This window comes from Danio rerio, chromosome 3 (assembly GCF_049306965.1).
Source record: "Danio rerio strain Tuebingen ecotype United States chromosome 3, GRCz12tu, whole genome shotgun sequence".
Taxonomy (NCBI): domain Eukaryota; kingdom Metazoa; phylum Chordata; class Actinopteri; order Cypriniformes; family Danionidae; genus Danio; species Danio rerio.
The window spans coordinates 66,140,006-66,157,761 of record NC_133178.1 but is presented as its reverse complement, the minus strand read 5'-3'; the positions used below and the strand labels follow the sequence as shown (position 1 = coordinate 66,157,761).

Genomic DNA, 17,756 nt, shown 5'->3' with positions numbered 1-17,756 from the left:
CAGAAAGAGGAAAACAATAGTGTGAGACGGCAGATAGAAGAGAGAATAACGTCAGATTTACTGTCCTGCGGCCAAGCAAATTCACTCAACATCTAGTTGCGTCAAACATGGTTTATTACAATTTAAGATTATCCAAAGACTGCACCTTCCTAAAAGCAAACTGTTAAGAATATTCCCAAAAACTGATCCAACAAGTTCGAGGTGCCACAGAGATGAGGCCATCTTGGGTCATTTGTTCTGGACCATTTTGGTCTGCGGTGTTTGAGACTTTTTCTTACATCTGTGAAAAGGAGATTACCAGATCCAGTAATAGCAATATTTGGTTTGACACATGACTTTCTCTTCTTTGTTTGGCCCGAAGGCTTATACTTTTGCAGTGGAAGTCAGGTAAACCACCAACACATAGTAAATGGGTAGAAAATGTCATGGCATATCTAAAGCTAAAAAAAATCAAATATAGCAGCCAAGGCTCAAATAAAATATTCCTCAAAGTTTGGAGACTTTTTCTATCATATTTTAAAAACAGATTTATTATAAATACTTGAATTTTAAGCCCCCCCCCTCAACTCACCACTAAATCTTTTGTTTTTTTTAAAATGTTTTTTATTTACTTTTTCCCTTTTTTAATTAGTATTATTTCACTGTGTATTTTTCCTAATGTTTTCATGTACTTTGTTCTTGTATATGTTTGAGTTGCTCTTTTAAAAAAAAGTTTTATTTTCTGAACAATTCTATAAAAAGACTACTACTACTTTCCTGCACCAATACACACTGTAAATGTGTTGTAAAGATGATATAAAACATACATAAATACATATTAATGTACATAGTTTAAAAAAAAAATTCAATATTAAAAACTTTGGTAACACTTTATAATAACTACACACTATAAATCATTTATTAAGCATTAGAAAATAGTGAATTCATCATCTGTTAAGCATTAACTCTACATTAATAAACGTTAGTAAGCAGTTTATAACTGCAGCTACAAATGCTCTATTCTTGACTTGTAACCACATTTAAAATGCGCTTAATAATTGTATTTTCATACTTAGTAAATGATTTATTTTTCATTACTAAATTAAGTATCCCATTATTTACAAACCAGTTGTATTTAAGAGTAGTTGAGGGTTTTCAGGATCATTCAGAATGAGTTAATAAATGATTAATAAACTATTGAAATCAACATTTATATGTCTTATCAGGCATATATTATTGCTTACTATTTATGTTAATAAATGCTTTATTAAATCAACTTCATCTAGTTTGTGAGCTAATCTATAGTGAGGACTATTCATGCTTTATAAATCCATTATATATGACAAATAAAGGCTCAGTTAAATTCTGAACAGGAAAAATGACATTATTCATTCCTATTCATTTAAAGATACACAAATGAAACTGTACTTCCTAAGAAAAATAAATTAACCGTGTACGCGACGCTCGACAACAATAACTTACGTGTCTAAGGAGGATTATTGTTTACCTGAGAGCTGTTCTCATCTGCAAACGCTGAGATCCGGATTCGCTGCTCGTCTCCTCTTAATAAAGACGCGGCTCTAGTTGCTGGTGATTGTCCTGTCTCTACAGATTTAGTAAGTTAGCGACCAGTGCTCTTTGTTTATTCAGTTTGTTCGTATCGAACTAAGTTAACTATTGCACCGAGTGTAAACATGTTAGCACCACAACCAAACTTTAACCTCGTGTAGGGTTTTTACCGCATTTAGTGACTGGAATAACACACACGGCTTTCTGACGCTACCTGCCAAGAGCATCTAAGTTTCCGGGAAATGATGAGGGTTTTTTTCTCTCATCAAACATTGCATGAAAAATACACGCTTAGAGCAGTTCCTCAAATCAAATATCTTGTTTGTCGCGAGGGACATGACCGAATTCCCTGAATGAAAGAGCCAAACTGCAGTTAAAGTCCACCATTTAATAATTTGGCAAATAATTCGACTACAGATGTCCATGAAGGTTAAACACCATCACTTTCTCCTGTGTGTGTGTATTTTGACTCACGCGTGCCCAAATAGACACTCCCACACCCTCCCACTTTAGTTCCTCCGACACTCCCCCCTAAACAGAGCTGGACACGCCCACTTTTTTGACTTTTTCCAAAGTAGAGGTGTGAAAACACCCTGCTGAAACGAGGAGCTTTCATGGCCCTTTAACATTTATACATAAGAGTTTGTGTGTATAAACTAGGGCTGCATGATTCTGGATAAAATAACAATCAATTTGCTCAGAATGAAGATCACAATTTTCTCATGACAGATGTTAAATAAAGATTAATATGAGTAAGCTAGTCTTACTGTTATTTCTCAAACATGTGGTTAATGGAGACGATGATAACATTAGGCTTATGTTTCTAGAGAGACGGCCAGCTCAGCTCAACAGACGAGCACGTTCCCATGGCTCTGCTAAGCAGAAAAAAGCACCAGGAAACAAGGTTTTCCCTTAAGTCTTAATCTGAGTAAACACATCCACATGCAGGAGAACGTCTTCAGTGCCGTATACACACTCCCTCGCTCACGTCAAACTCTGGCCCCCCGGGGGCCGATAGCATAGAGATCAAAGCAAGCACCAACAAGAGCACCAAATGCGGTTATTTAAGATTAATCCTCGAGAGAAACCGCACGTTTCTCCTTCACAAATACTTCTGAAGTCAACGCTTGCTTTCACACACTGTTGCACAATACACTACCTGACAAAAGTCTTGTCACCTATCCAGGGTTTTAGAAACAAGCAATAATTTGACTTCTAGTTGATCATGTGGTGTCAGAAGTGTCTTATATGAATGGCGAAGGCCTCTAGATTTTGCTTATTTGAGCACAATAAAATCTGATCATGTCTTGATTATTAATGATTTGATTAGGACAATAAGGTCTGACTCTGCTCAGACTAAAGTCTCGTCCCTGAACAGAAATAATGTCCAGTATAGAATATAAAGTCCTGCTGCAGTGGAGACAGAATGAATATTGTGTCTGACTCCATCATGAGCTTGGAGGACTGCATCCATACATCTCTGACATGACTGACATCACTGATTAATAAAGTCATCTGGAATGAAGAACAAAGCCTTCAGCAGGACTCCCAGAGCTCATCAAGACTCTTTGTGTTCATCTTTAACACCCCCTCCTCCATCTTACCCTAGTCATGCTCAATAATGTTCATATCTGTTGACTGGGTTGGCCAATCTTGCAGCTGCTTGACCTTCTCTGCTTTCAGGAGCTTTGATGTGGAGGCTGAAGTATGAGAAGGAGCGCTATCCTGCTGGAGAATTGTCCCTCTGCTGTGGTTTGTAATGTAATGGGCAGCACAGATGTCTTGATACCTCAGGCTGTTGATGTTGCAGATCTCTCGCACGCCCCCATACTGAATGTAACCCCAAACCATGAGTTCTCCTTCACCAAACTTGACTGATTTCTATGAGAATATTGGTCCATGCGGGTTCGAGTAGGTCATCTGTAGTAGGCTTTTGTCAGGTAGTGTATATCACAAAATTATTGTTATCGTGATAAACATAAGCAATAAACATATCACATTGACTCATGACATTTATTCAAAGCATTTGTTGTTTACATAAATTTAACCAATCAGTTGGGGCCTTGCTATATTTAGCCCCACCTCCTTAGAAGTTGCTGTTCTGCTATTGGCTAGAGCGCTGAAGCCAGAGCTGAAAACAAACACTAATAAGTCGTGACGAGAGAGGAAAAAGACAACAGCCAATCAGAGTCAGAATATCTGCGCAGTTTTCACTCATTCAGTGTGCTTAAATGACTAAATATTTGCATCTTAAAACGTTTTTTAGTCTGAATTAAAAATAATTAGACCTAAAATATATATTTGACCTGTTTATTTTATTATTAAAAATGTATTTATTTAAAATAAAAAAAAAACATAGCTAATAAAAAAAGCATTTTATTTTTGGGAAATGTTGCATCGTAAGAAACACCGTTATCGCACTACTCAACAACGTCACATGTTTTTTCAATATCCTGCAGCTTTAAAGTCTATCATTATACCATCACGCTTTTGTTGTGCACAGTGTAAACAGAGGAAACAGAGTGTAAACAGAGGAGATTTACCTTTCCAAACCAGCCGTTCCCGATCTCCTGAATGTAACTGAGAGAGTGTCGTGCCACGTGAGGACCGGAAGAGACGTCTAACATGAAAGAAAAACACAACCGTCAAACACAGAGGACAGCCTTCAGTAAATCTCACATTTTACAATGAGCCACTGCCATTGCCGATGTTATAATATTACAGCTATTGTTCCGTTTTACTGGTGCATTGTTGATCTGTAGGTTAATGGGAGGACTAAAAATAAAAAGTGCACCAATGTTCTTCAATGTCTATTTTTGCAATATTTTCGAATATATAAACGCACTGTTGAGAAGACTTCTTATGGAACATTAGTTAAAATGTAGCATCCCCAGTAAGCATGGGCCGGTATAAGATTCTGGTGGTATTCTGGTCACTGCTCTAAAACATGCTCTTCTTAAAAGTCTGGCTAAAAAACAACAGCTGCTACTGTAGAGATTCCAGTTGTGTTATTTTTTGGTATTTATCTTCAGGAGATCACTGAAGCCTTCTATTATGCTATCATAATGATCTGATGTGGCAATAAGATCGTAACAGTACTGTGCATTTACAAAGTGGCCATATTCATTGATGTAAACACACCAACATTAACATTAGAGCTGCACGATTCTGGCTAAAATGAGAATCGCGATTTTTTTTGCTTAAAATAAAGATCACGATTCTGTATATGTAGAATAAAGGTATGGTAAAAACAAACATATGGCACAACATCGATAATAATATAACATGTAGGTCTACTGGTTTCTATAAACGATTCTTTTCTACTTATAATAATTCTGATGTTGAATTATTATGTTTGAGATATATGCTTGCAATCTGTCATATTAGACAATTTAATTCACTGGTAAAATCAGACATTTGTCATTATCAGATTATATTCAACAATATATAAGCTAGAGTAGTTATACTGACATTGTAAACATTTATTTTCATGCACAACTGTGTGTTCGCTATGAAAGAAAAGACATATCAAATGCTTGTCGTAATCATAACTCTAAAATGCGATACGATCATTTAAATGAAGTGCACACTTTCAGTTTCATTCTGACTGCTAAGTGATGTTCATACTTCACGCGCAGCTCCTAAACGATCACTCTGTGCCACAAACTGAATATTATTAACAACTGTATTAGCTGTTACTCGCAACATATGCAGGTTCTGTTCACTAAAGTAGACGCGCGCGCGCTCTTTCTGTGACAACAGCTTGCGGTCAGCAGCTCACGTCACGTGTGATTTCCTGATCGCGAAAACATCATTATATGAAGACAAAAATGACATTTTTAGGTAAATTATACCTTATAAATACAGTATGAGACTCATTCAACATCATTTGGAGGTGTCAATGTCACTAAACAACGTATGTGAAACAATGAAAAGACTCGTGCAGCCGCGTTTTCTTCTCTCCTGAACTTGAAAACATGATTGGCAGAATCGTAGAAATGCTGGATAAAGATCGTCTAGGGCAGGGGTCTCAAACTCGCGGCCCGCGGGCCATTTGCGGCCCTCAGTGCAATATTTTGTGGCCCGCGCCGACCGCTGTACTCTGACAGAATCAGCGGAGCGGGGAGAGAGAGCGCTCCCCGCTCCGCTGATTCTATCCGTACACAGCGCGCTTGTCACTCAATGCACGTTGTCGCGCGCGTTCTGATCAGCTGTGTTGTCGCGCGCGTACTCAAGAGCGGTGTTATGGCGCGCCTACTGAAGGGCGGGATCGAGGGTGTGTCGCGTCGCGGGGGCACTTTTGATCATTTTGGAAGGGCACTTGAGCCCTATGTGTGCACGTGCCTGCCCTCCATCTTATATATATTATCAGCCTGATCTCACGAGAAAACGTAAGTATTTTACGTTTTGCCAGTTTAGTGGCTAATTCGTACGAATTCGTATGAGTTCAGTCGTACGAAATGGTTACGATTTTTAAAAGGAGGCGTGGCACCTAACCCCACCCCTAACCCCAACCGTCATTGGGGGATGAGCAAATCGTACTAAATTGTACGAATTAGATCGTACGAATTCATACGAATTAGCCACTAAATGAAAAAGTTACGAATTGCCGTGAGATTGTGTTGATATTATAGGTAGATACAGACTGGTACAGACTGATGTGACTGGAGTGGGGTGGGGGTGTTTTATTTATACATATATACGCTTTTTTTAGGTGAGGGAATGGAAGTTTTGAGTGAGTTCCCCCATTTTTTTCCCTAGGACTTCAATAAGTCAAAGTACAGGTCTAGACTTAATGATGATCATCTTCAAGCCATACTGAGGGTCTCAACTGCTTCCGCTCTAAAGCCAAATGTGGTTCAGATTTGTGAGAAGAAGCGCTGTCAAGTCTCTGGCAGCAAGAAGTAGGCAAAAGATGCCATGTTCAGAAGAACTGTTCATAATCTTCACTCAATGTTCTGTTAATGTTCAGGACACTTCATGTTCAGAAGAAATAATTAAAACTGTTAATAATGACATTTGAGGACTTTTTTTTGTGGAATCCCTTATGCGGCCCAGCCTCACCCAGACTTTGCCTCCTGCGGCCCCCAGGTAAATTGAGTTTGAGACCCCTGGTCTAGGGGGTGGAATCGAGATCGCCATCTTTTATCGATTAATTGTGCAGCTCTAATTAACATTATAGCAGACACTGTAAAAAGCCCATTCCCAGCCACTAGACTTTTCTGACAGGGTATTTCAGTGTCATCGAGTGTCAGAATGTTGTGGGACTGCAGTACAGAAGTTATGATCGGGGATTATAGATCGCGAAAGTTTTTATTTTAGCGTTTTTTTTTTTAAAGCATGACGGTAAAACACGAACGCGGTTATGAATGTATTAAAACATGTGTTTGTTTGTTGTAAAAATTGGTAATAATGACAAAAAAAAATACTAATTAGTGGATCTCCTTACTTCCGGGCGCAGCTGGAGCTAGTGTATTCTGGGAAATTTTTCCTACCCCTTGGTTTCGAGTGTGGTGTTGGAAAAATCTTCATTTGAAGGGGTGTATACGCCTTGCCCTTAGCCCTACGCCTTCAAGCTAAAGAGAATTAGGACACCACTACCCCTTCACGGGCACACACAAAACGAGGGGTAAGAGTAAGGGGAAGGGCTAAGGCACAGGTGTCAAACTCAGTTCCAAAAGGGCCGCAGCTCTGCACAGTTTAGTTCCAACCCCAATTAAAAACACCTGATCAAACTAATTGAGTCCTTCAGGCTTGTTTGAAACCTACAGGTAAGTGTGTTGGAGCAGTGCAGGGCTTCGGCCCTCCAGGAATTGAGTTTGACACCCCTGGGCTAAGGGGTAGAATTGAGATTGGGCCTTTATCCCTCATTGAACACAATATATTTGGTTTTAAGACACATTTAAAGTATATTGGAGCAGTAAACATGTCAGGCTGAATAACTAAAGCAAATCATTGACTTCTGCTGTCTTCATTAGTTTCAGAAACACTTTACATCTTGAAAAGGCATCTCTGAAGTCACGTCCAAAGTCACTTAAATCCCCTTTCTTCCCCATTCTGATGCTCAGTTTGAACTGCAGCAGATCGTCTTGACCATGTCTACATGCCTAAATGCATTGAGCGGCTGCCATGTGATGGGCTGATTGGAAATTTGCGTTAGCGATCGGTTGGAAAGGTGTACCTAATAAAGCGGCCGGTGAGTGTATATTTACAGAACCGGTATAACAGTACAACTTAGCAGTTTTAAAACCTTGCCAAACCTTGAAACAGGTTATCATCCCATGCCTAAACCCCAGTCTTTCACAGTGTGCATGTGTTGCTGACCTGTAATGCGGGGCAGCTGGAGGTGTGGGGGTCCGGGCAGGTGCACAGGGGGAACAGCGAGTGTGTAAACCTCAGCGGGCGACTGCATAGACGGGGTGTCCTCCGCCGGCGGCGTGAAATCAACCTCATCTTCAAAGTGGTCTTCAAACTCCTGACAGATCACACACACAAGACATTATTATTGAAATGATCTGCCCTAATCTAAATGAGGCACTAACATGACTAAAGCCTGGTTTATACTTCTGCGTCATGTGACTTGTGTAACCCACGGCTCATGCAACGCTGTGCATTTATACTTCTGCTGCTGTCTCTGTTGGTCTGCATTAACACTTCCGAAACACAAGTGGGCAGCGAGGTGTAAATGTTCCTCTGTGTCGAGTTTCTTCGCTGCTGTTTTGTTTTCCTGAACACTTCCTGGATGTACAAGTGACTCAAACTCGCTCATTTTGAGGCAGGAACCGGCGGACGTGCAACAACTTTAACAAGAGGTAAACACAAAACAAAACTTTCCATTTGGAGCTCCTTCACGGGACTCCACACTTGTAAACAATCGCTTCATCAGGCTCGCACCATTCACGCGGCTCTCGGTCCCGCCCAGACTCGTCAGCGCTCCCAAGCCAACCAATCACAGAGCTTGTGCTACACGTCGTTGTGACATGTAGTTACAATTTTTTAGAGGTGCACATCAGCGCCGCCGCTGGCCACGGCGAAGGGCTATGCGTCAGCGCCGTAGCATACGCCAGCGTTTGACGCAGAAGTATATATCAGCCTTAAGATGTTCATATGAGCTGCTTTCAGAAAGCTCCTTTCATGTTTAACATGTTCAATTCACGTCACCACACTATCCATTGTTTCATGTCATTTCAACGGTTTCGTTTTTCGACTTTCCTTCAGGAACATTTGAGTCATGCCCCCGAGACAAACTCTGAGCTATCGGATGCAGAGCTGGGTAGTAACCAATTACTTCGTTACATTTACTTGAGTAAAATTAATGGGTAACATGTACTTTTTCAGTACAATAAAAAATGTGTTCTTTCACTCAAGTAAATTATTAGAGAAAAATCAGTACTCGTACTTCTCTACACTAGGTGGCGTTCCTCCATTACTGTATATATATGTATATACACATACACACACAAACTTTTTTACTCTTACTCGAGTAACTTTTACAAAAACAGCTGTGTGTGCAAGGATTCTCCTATTGCAATACGCAGTTAAAAGTCCTACATGACTGTAATAGTTTGCATTAGGGTGTTTACATGTCTCTACTGCACTACAATAATGCCACTAAAACAGGAATACTAATACTTAATAATACTAATCTTAATATGATTTGTTTTTACTACATATATGACTTTAGCTGGATTAAGGTCATCAAAATTCTGTTTACATGGTCGACTCTTAACCAGTGTTGTCTTAATGGTACTGAAATAAGAGTATTGTTGTCCATGTAAACGCAGCCATTGACTCACCTTAAAGTTGATCTCTTGCTCTTTGCAGCAGGAAGCACAGTTGAGCAGCAGGACCACGAGGGCCAGCGTCACGGCCAGAGACAGCAGCAGCGGGATGCTCAGAGACACATCCACATATCCGGCAGCCTCTGCTGAACACACACACACACACACACACACACACACACACACACATGATTAGAGCTCAGATGCTGACCGAGAGATGATCTCTCAGAGGGAATCCCTCCTGTGCTGCGCAGCATTATTTGACATGCACACACGTTCGTTCATTCATTGAGTCAGTGCTGAGCTGTGCTTCAGGACATGGATCTGCTTTCTGGAGGAACGGCACAGCAGGACAGCACCGAATGATTATAATGAGAGTAATTACTTTTGACACTTCACACACAGAGATACACTAAATAAATAGCTCCAAACTGAAGGAATGGGTCATTATAGAAAATAAAAATCACTTTGAAAAGATGTAAATGTACAATATTAAATCTTTTTAAGGTGGCGGTTAAGGTGGAACAGTCTTTATAAAAAATAGGGATGCACCAGAATTAAAAATTCCTGGCCAAAACCAAAAATTTTAGATGCTCTTGACCAAAAAACACTTTCTGGTGTGATCAGTAGCGGCCCTTTGGTAACTTGCGGGGTCCTACACACCTTGCAGAGTGCGCATATAGGGCAGATCGATACTGACTCAGGCCTCGTTTACACTAATGCATTTTTGTTTTAAAACGCATACGTTTTGCTACTGTTACGCCATCCGTCCACACTACGCCGGAGTTCTCGAGCGCAGAAAATGGAGCTTTTCAAAAACGCTGGCTTTATTCTGAAACGCTGCTGCTCCAACTCAGTGTGGATGAGGGAAAACGGAGACATCTGAAAACGGAGGCGGGGCTGCTGAGATTCGCTACCTGATTGGGGCTTTTGTGTCATTGCGTATCCTTCCCTTATTCGTCAAGCCCCTATCACATGACTATAACACATGGCTTCAACGCTACCGGAAGACAGTACTGTAAACAACAACATGGACACAGAAATGGGAGCGTTGTTTGCACTATTGTCTGTTTTAGGCGCCATTGTGCAGTTATTCATTTGTTACGTTTAGTAACTCGACCTCGTCGTCTGTCCACAATAATACCTCTCTTGCTTTCTTTGCCATCGCGTTCATTGTTCAACCGGCGTTTGTTGACTAACAATAACCAAATGCCGAGCGAGACGCATGTTTTCTGTTTATACTAGAACGCTCATGCCCAGAGTGCGCGAATGGTCACGTGATATACATTTTTGGTGGCGTAGTGTGGATGCACATATGTTCAGAAATGCTAGGTGAAACGCTAGTATGAACGCAGATCGTTTTTGATCTAAAACGCCATTTTAAAACTAAAACGCACTAGTGTAAACGGAGCATGAAACTACATCATATTATATGCCAAATTCAAACTGCAGGGTTTTTAAAGTTGTTGCATCACAGATGTTTTCACACCGCATGACTTTCTGGGCTAGCGTTCAGTCGCTGCTTTGTTTACCAATGTTTATCCAATGTTTCAATTAATTTCGGGTGTTTCCGTTTTCGTTTTTTAACTTTAACTGCAGTTTTTCAGTTTCACTTTCATTCAGGAACATTTCAGTCATGCCCCCGTGACAAACTCTGAGCTATCGGATGAGAGTATGAAGACTGATAGGAGTGCGCTGTTTTAAAGTTTGATAGCACACGCAGAAAAAATCATTTGAAAAATAGTTGTAAATGTACAATATAAAACCTTTTAAGGTGGAACTGTCTTCATAAAAAAATTGGGACGCAGCAGAATTCAAAATTCTGGTCAAAAACAAAAACTTTTAGATTTTATTGACCAAAAAACACTTTCCAGTGCGATCGGTAGGGGGCCTTTCATAACTTGCAGGCAGTGGTGGAATGAGCAGTGAAAAATCACACTCAAGTAAAAGTACCATTACCTGCTTAAAAACGTAGTGCAAGTGGAGTAAAAGTATCTGTTGTAAACATTAATCAAAGTATAAGTAAAACCTAGCCCAACAAATCACTAATTCTCCATTCATATCTGTCTTTGAGGGACTCTCAGATCTCTCAGTGGCCAACAAACAAACCATTTACAAGAACCTGTGGTCTGGACAGGTCCGACAGCAGTTCAGATATCAAGTGCTGAAAGGCTGGATGTGTTTCAACACCATTAACACTGCTCTCTTCAAAACAACACAAGCCCCGGGGGTCCTGAACAGTAAGACGGAATAATTGGTGGCAGGAGAGGTCAGGAACACAGAGTGCACTGCCGCAGTCACATGTGTGTGTGTGTGTTTGGCATGTTGCTAACCCAGTAGTTTGTCTTGCACAATTATCAGACAAGGATGCGCATGTATGAATAATATGCTAAGAAGGATCTTTCATCGGTGGCAGGAATGATGGCCGATAATAGTAATAAATGTGGCATCAGTAATCCAGCAGGACACCCTCAGAGCCGCATGAAACATGAGAGCGAGCAGAGTTATTCTGAACACTTGCTTATAAAAGCTGCTTTGCAGGAGACAGTCTGCTGTTGTTGTTGATTAGTATTACTGTTTACCCAGTAGAAGACCTAAGTCAGTGTCTCCCAACCCTGTTCCTGGAGGCACACCAACAGTACATATTTTGGTTGTCTCCCTCATCAATTTCTGCCAGGTTTCGGAGTCTCCTCTGATGTGCTGATCAGCTGTTTCAGGTGTTCCATTATAGCTTGCTGAATACGCTGCAATGCATTCTGGGATTTATGAGCTTCGCAAGTTCGCACAAGTCATCTCTCGATGCATCCTTGGCCAAGGGGCCAGAGCAAGTACACATCCGGGAATTTCATCTGTACTTTGTGAACTTTGAATTGGAACAGTACTTTGGCGACGGTTGATGACGTTTCACGAGGACACAAGAACGCAAGTACAGACAAGAACGCATATTGAGAAACAGCCCAGGACTTCTCCTTCTCTTCCCCCGACAACACCACGTGACAAGCTCAAAACATTATGCAATTCTGAGCGTGCCTTTTCTGCCACTGGCCATCAGAATGTTACTCTAAAAGGGTCACAATGTATTTATTTACGTTTTTTTTGGGCACAAATTATATCAAATTATACCAAATGAAATTCGTTCCAAATATATAACTTCTCTGACAAAATAGATAAGGACTAACCACAATGAACAGAGGCTCTATTTTTGCAGTGCGGCAGAAAACTCCTTACGTGTGATCATTTGGATTGAGAGTTTCCATCCAACCACATCCTTTGCCTGTAATGTGCACCTGAACTCAGAGTCAAATGACATTATAACCCAACCTGCGTTTACAACGAGAGCTCAGGGACGTATACGAGGGACCTGTTGCTAGGCAAATTACTCCAACATAGGCGTACCATTACTGTAAAGCGCCAGGAGATTTCATAGAAAAACATCCACCCTGCCAAGCCATGACATTACATGCATTATACTGTCTGTGGGTCGAATATATGCATGTTCAATCACCTCACAGCAAGAAGGTGGCTGGTTCGAGCCTCAGCTGGCTCAGTTGGCATTTCTGTGTGGAGTTTGCATGTTCTCCCTGTGTTGGCGTGGGTTTTTATCCGGTTTCCCCCACAGTCCAAACACATGCGCTATAGGGGAATTGGTGAACAAACCGGGCGCAGTGCATGTGTGTGAATGAGTGTGTATGGGTGTTTGTCAGAGATGGGTGGCAGCCGGAAGGGCATTCACTGTGCTGGAATAGTTGGTGGTTCATTCCGCTGTGGTCCCTGATTAATAAAGGAACCAAGCCAAAAAATAAAATATCATTAATCAAAGCAACACCGCATATTTTTCCAGTATCGTGCAGCCCCAAAGCATCATACTATCTAGCCGACAACTTGATAACATAAGTGTTATCACAATGTCAGATATCATTTTAACAAGTATGACAATTTATTTGCGCTGAGAGTTCCACGAAGTTGCCTCATTTTCACGTTTCTTTAGAGGCTGTTCACAAGTTCATAAATAAACCTAAAACTTTCCAACAGAAAGGAGGTCAGAGGTTTAATAATTAACAAAAAATGGTGGCAGTCCAGGGCAAGAGTGAATCGCATTACATATTTCTCAAGTTACAGAGTAAATCAATAACAAGGTTGCATAATGTGCAATTAAAATGAAAGAAACGAAGGTTAAAGTGTCAATGCACCAGCTTAGAGCAAGCCAGAGCATCACGTCGTGCATTCCTACTCAATGCCATGTCAGCAAAGAAGGTGATAAACATGGCAAAAACAATCCAATAAACATAAGACAACTGACTAATAAACCTAATAATTCAGATCAGATTTGTAAAGTTAATATATGACACGTTATAAACCTGGTAAAACTCTTCATATCTCTTTAAGTGAGTTAACCTCGTAATAAATGACTTCATTAAATGAGGGAAAGTCCAATAAAAGAGGTTTTACAGTAAGAGGAATGTTGAGTTGGGTCTACACGTTTCAAGGGATAGTTCACTCAGAAATGAATAAACGAATAAATAAAAAGCGATTGGACAACATTCACCAATAACTGCTTGACCAGGCTGTGGATTAAAGCTAATAAAATTGGAAATTTTGTTGAATTTCTTACACTGATCAATCGTTTTGCTTCAAAAGACTTCAGTGTGTCATCAGGAGCCATGGCTATTGATTTGGACACTTTATACGTTTTATTTTCAATCGAAAAAAATCGGTCACTATTTGCAGCCATTATAGGAAACACCATAGATTCAGCTCAAAATCTGCTTTAATGTTCTACTGAAAAAAAAAAAACTAAATCGCATACATTTAGCATGACCTGAGAGTAAATTAACAGGAATTTTTCCTTTTTGGGTGAACCATCATTGGTCAGTCTTGAGTGTCCAACACGACTGGTAAGAATCACTTGGCAAATCTGGTCAAAGATTAATTATTTCTAATACAAAATAACCCAATATAAATCTCACTGGCCACTTTATTAGGTACACCTTACAAGTAAAGTGTTGGACTCCCTTTTGCCTTCAGAACTGCCGTAATCCTTCGTGGCGTAGATTCAGCAAGCTACTGGAAATATTCCTCAGAGATTTTGCTCCATATTGTCATGATAGCATCATACAGTTGCTGCAGATTTGTCGGCTGCACATCCATGATGCCAATCTCCCGTTCCACCACATCCCAAAGCTGCTCTATTGGGTTGAGCTCTGGTGACTGTGGAGGCCATTTGAGTGCAGTGAACTCATTGTCATGTTCACCAGTCTGAGATGATTAAGCTTTATGACATGCTGCGTTATCCTGCTGGAAGTAGCCATCAGAAGATGGACACACTGTGCTCATAAAGGGATGGACATGGTCAGCAGCAATACTCAGGTAGGCTGTGGCGTTGATGCTTAATTGGTACTAATGGACCCAAAGAAAATCTGACCCACACCATTACACCACCACCAGCCTGAACCGCTGATACAAGGCAGGATGATCCATGCTTTCATGCTGTTGAGGCCCAATTGTGAGTCGAGCATCCGAATGTGTCAGCAGAAATGGAGACTCATCAGAGCAGCAACGTTTCTCCAATCTTCTATTGTCCAGTTTTGGTGAGTCTGTGTGAATTGTAGCCTCAGTTTCCTGTTCTTAGCTGACAGGAGCGGCACCCGGTGTGCTCTTCTGCTGCTGTAGCCCATCCGCCTCAAGGTTGGACGTGTTGTGTGTTCAGAGATGCTCTTCTGCAGAGCTCGGTTGTAACGAGTGCTTATTTGAGTTACTGTTGCCTTTCTATCAGCTAGTACCAGTTTGGCCATTTTCCTCTGACTTCAACAAGGCATTTGAGCCCACAGAACTGCCGCTCACTGGATATTTTCTCTTATTCAGACCATTCTCTATAAACCCTCTGTAGCTGCTACGTGATTGGCTGATTAGTAATTTGCATTAACGAGCAGTTGGACAGGTGTACCTAATAAAGTGGCCAGTGAGCATACATTTACGTATATGTGACACACACACACACACACACACACACACACACACACACACACACACACACACACACACACACACACAAAAACAAAGCTACACAGAACAATTTTGTTAAATATAGATATTCACATTCATATCATATTTATATATTTACATCTATATATATATATATAATCTCCAAATAAACATTTTCTTAATTATATGCATGCACGTTTGTATTTATATATGCATGATAAATAAATATGCACAGTAAGCAAATATCTTATGTCAAAACAAACTTTTATTGTGGATGCAATTAATTAAGATTAATCTTTGCCCAGGACTACTTAAAAAGCATTTAAATATATGTGTCAGGGTGTATTTCATGCAGTTTATTATTCATCCATGTATTCCGTTTATTATTTAGCATGTGTGCGTAAAACACATCCCTGTTTGAGCTCGGTAGCTGCAGCTGTAAGTGTTTGAGAGATGTGTTGACCATTAGACTGAAGCCGGACTGATGACGAGCAGCGGGCAGCAGCAGCACAATCGCCTGCCCATTTGTTCTTCTTATCTGAGTCATGAATTTATATCATGACTTGGCAAGCGGCACGAATTATTCAACTGCTTCTCAGGCCAATAAACACCGAGCTGTCAGCTCTTATTTCGGCTCTCTTGCATAATGAAGTGATGTTCTTCACACAGCAGTGGAGATGACCCAATTGGACACGGTGTTGTTTTCCCGATTTGGCATTTGTGTGGACAGATTCAGTTGGAGTTTTAAAACGGTCCACTTGAAGACACTACAAGGCCAAAAAAAAAAGCTTTTTTTTCTGTTTTCTCATATACAGCGAGGAATATATGCAGGGCTCGAAATTGCGACCATTTTGGTCGCATATGCGCCCGAAAATTAATCTATGCGACCTAATAATATATTTTGGCGCATTAGTGCGACTGCAGATAATGGTTGTAGTGCGACCTGTTTTGATTTTTTGTAAAAACGTGCTGAATCGCTCTTCCCTGCCGCTATATTGGTTCATATTAGCTGTCAGTCACTCAAGGTATTCCGCTGTCAGATGACAGGGAAGGAGCTTTAATGACCACGGGAAATACAAACGGCTGAAGAATGAAAACTTAAAGCATGCAGGTTTGCAAACCCCACCTAAAGTTGAGGGCGCAGATGAGAGCGATCATGACACGTGATGGATATCTGCCAGCTGAGATCAATCGAGTACGTGCTTTTCGGAGAAAGCGCCCGAATCTCGATGCGTTGCATTCACTGCGTGTTCAGCGCAAATGTCCGCTTAAAGTCAAATCTAATACTGTACATATCATCATCAAAGAAGCTCGCCTTTACTAAGTTTACACTGAAACTGCGGCTCATCATAACAAACAGCGGTTTTGCGCCGGTGGTCACAGCAAGAATCCTGCTCTGCCTGCTCATAAATTGGGTCGGCTGAATCGCCTGCTTTCCACTAACAGAAAAATAAGATCAGCTCAGACTGAATCTTTAAATTGACACAAACTGAAACCAAAACTTTTAAAGAGTGATAGAAGTGAGACTTTACTTTTTTTTTTCGTCTATTCTTTTTTGAGGTGTATATTATTTTTTATTTATTTACTGATGACTGCTTTGCAGCTTTCAGCATTGAATTGAATTATTTATTAAATTGACATTCATATAAAACAGCACAAAATAAATATTTCTTACTGCAATGCTTAATTTTTGTTTGATGCAAACTATATATTTATTTTTCATAAAGTAACAGACTTTTTATAGCAGATATTCATGCTCGTTCAAGGCAGTTCATTGTTACTATTATTGTCATTTTCATTATCATTAATATTCTATAATTATTAGACATTCATTTTGGAATTATTGCACACAAATATCAAGTCATCACAGCATTAGTTAGACAGTTGTTTCTGGTTTTTGTTAGTCCTATTGATGTTGTTTTAAAATACAATAAATACCTTAAAAAACTATTTGCAGCGGTGCTCATTCATTTTTGGTGGGTGCTTCTAAATTTTTTTTGGTGCTCCTAAATATTTGAAGTTGGGAGCACCGGTGCTACCAAGTAAAAAAATTAATTTCGAGCCCTGATAAGTATTGAACATTTTGTCATTTTTTTTCTCCTGGGACTAATATTTCTGAAGGAGCTGTTAACATAGAATTGAAGCAGATTTTGGCAAAAACCCAAACAATACGAACATAAAAATAAAACAAAAATAATCTGAAGAGTGAGTATTGTGTAATAACAGTGAAGGGGAAAGTGCTGAACTACTGAAATGTGTTTTAACACTTTATATGAAAGGCTTATTTGACGACAGCAGCTTAAAGACGACTGTCATGTGGAGAATGAAGCCTCATGCATTGCTCAGGTGTGAGTTTCTCACAGACTTCAACAGAGTGTGTAAATCTGTGGGTCTCGTCTGTCAAATCTGAGCTTTATTCTGTATTCTCTATTGGATTCGGATCAG

General features: G+C 40.2%; 1 protein-coding gene across 4 annotated transcripts in view; it reads right to left on the bottom strand.

Annotated features, from left to right (window-relative positions):
• lmtk2 (lemur tyrosine kinase 2) overlaps positions 1–17,756 on the bottom strand; it is a 66,641-nt gene that overhangs the window by 36,514 nt on the left and 12,371 nt on the right. For 2 of the 4 annotated variants that reach the window (XR_012400068.1, NM_001326472.1), the window contains 3 exon segments: positions 9,345–9,475; positions 7,873–8,023; positions 4,092–4,168 (listed from right to left, as the gene is read on the bottom strand). Coding sequence is in view for 2 of the 4 variants with exons in the window: in NM_001326472.1 (NP_001313401.1) it covers positions 4,092–4,168; positions 7,873–8,023; positions 9,345–9,475 (359 nt within the window). In the remaining 2 variants the exon portion in view is untranslated. 4 annotated transcript variants of the gene reach the window in all.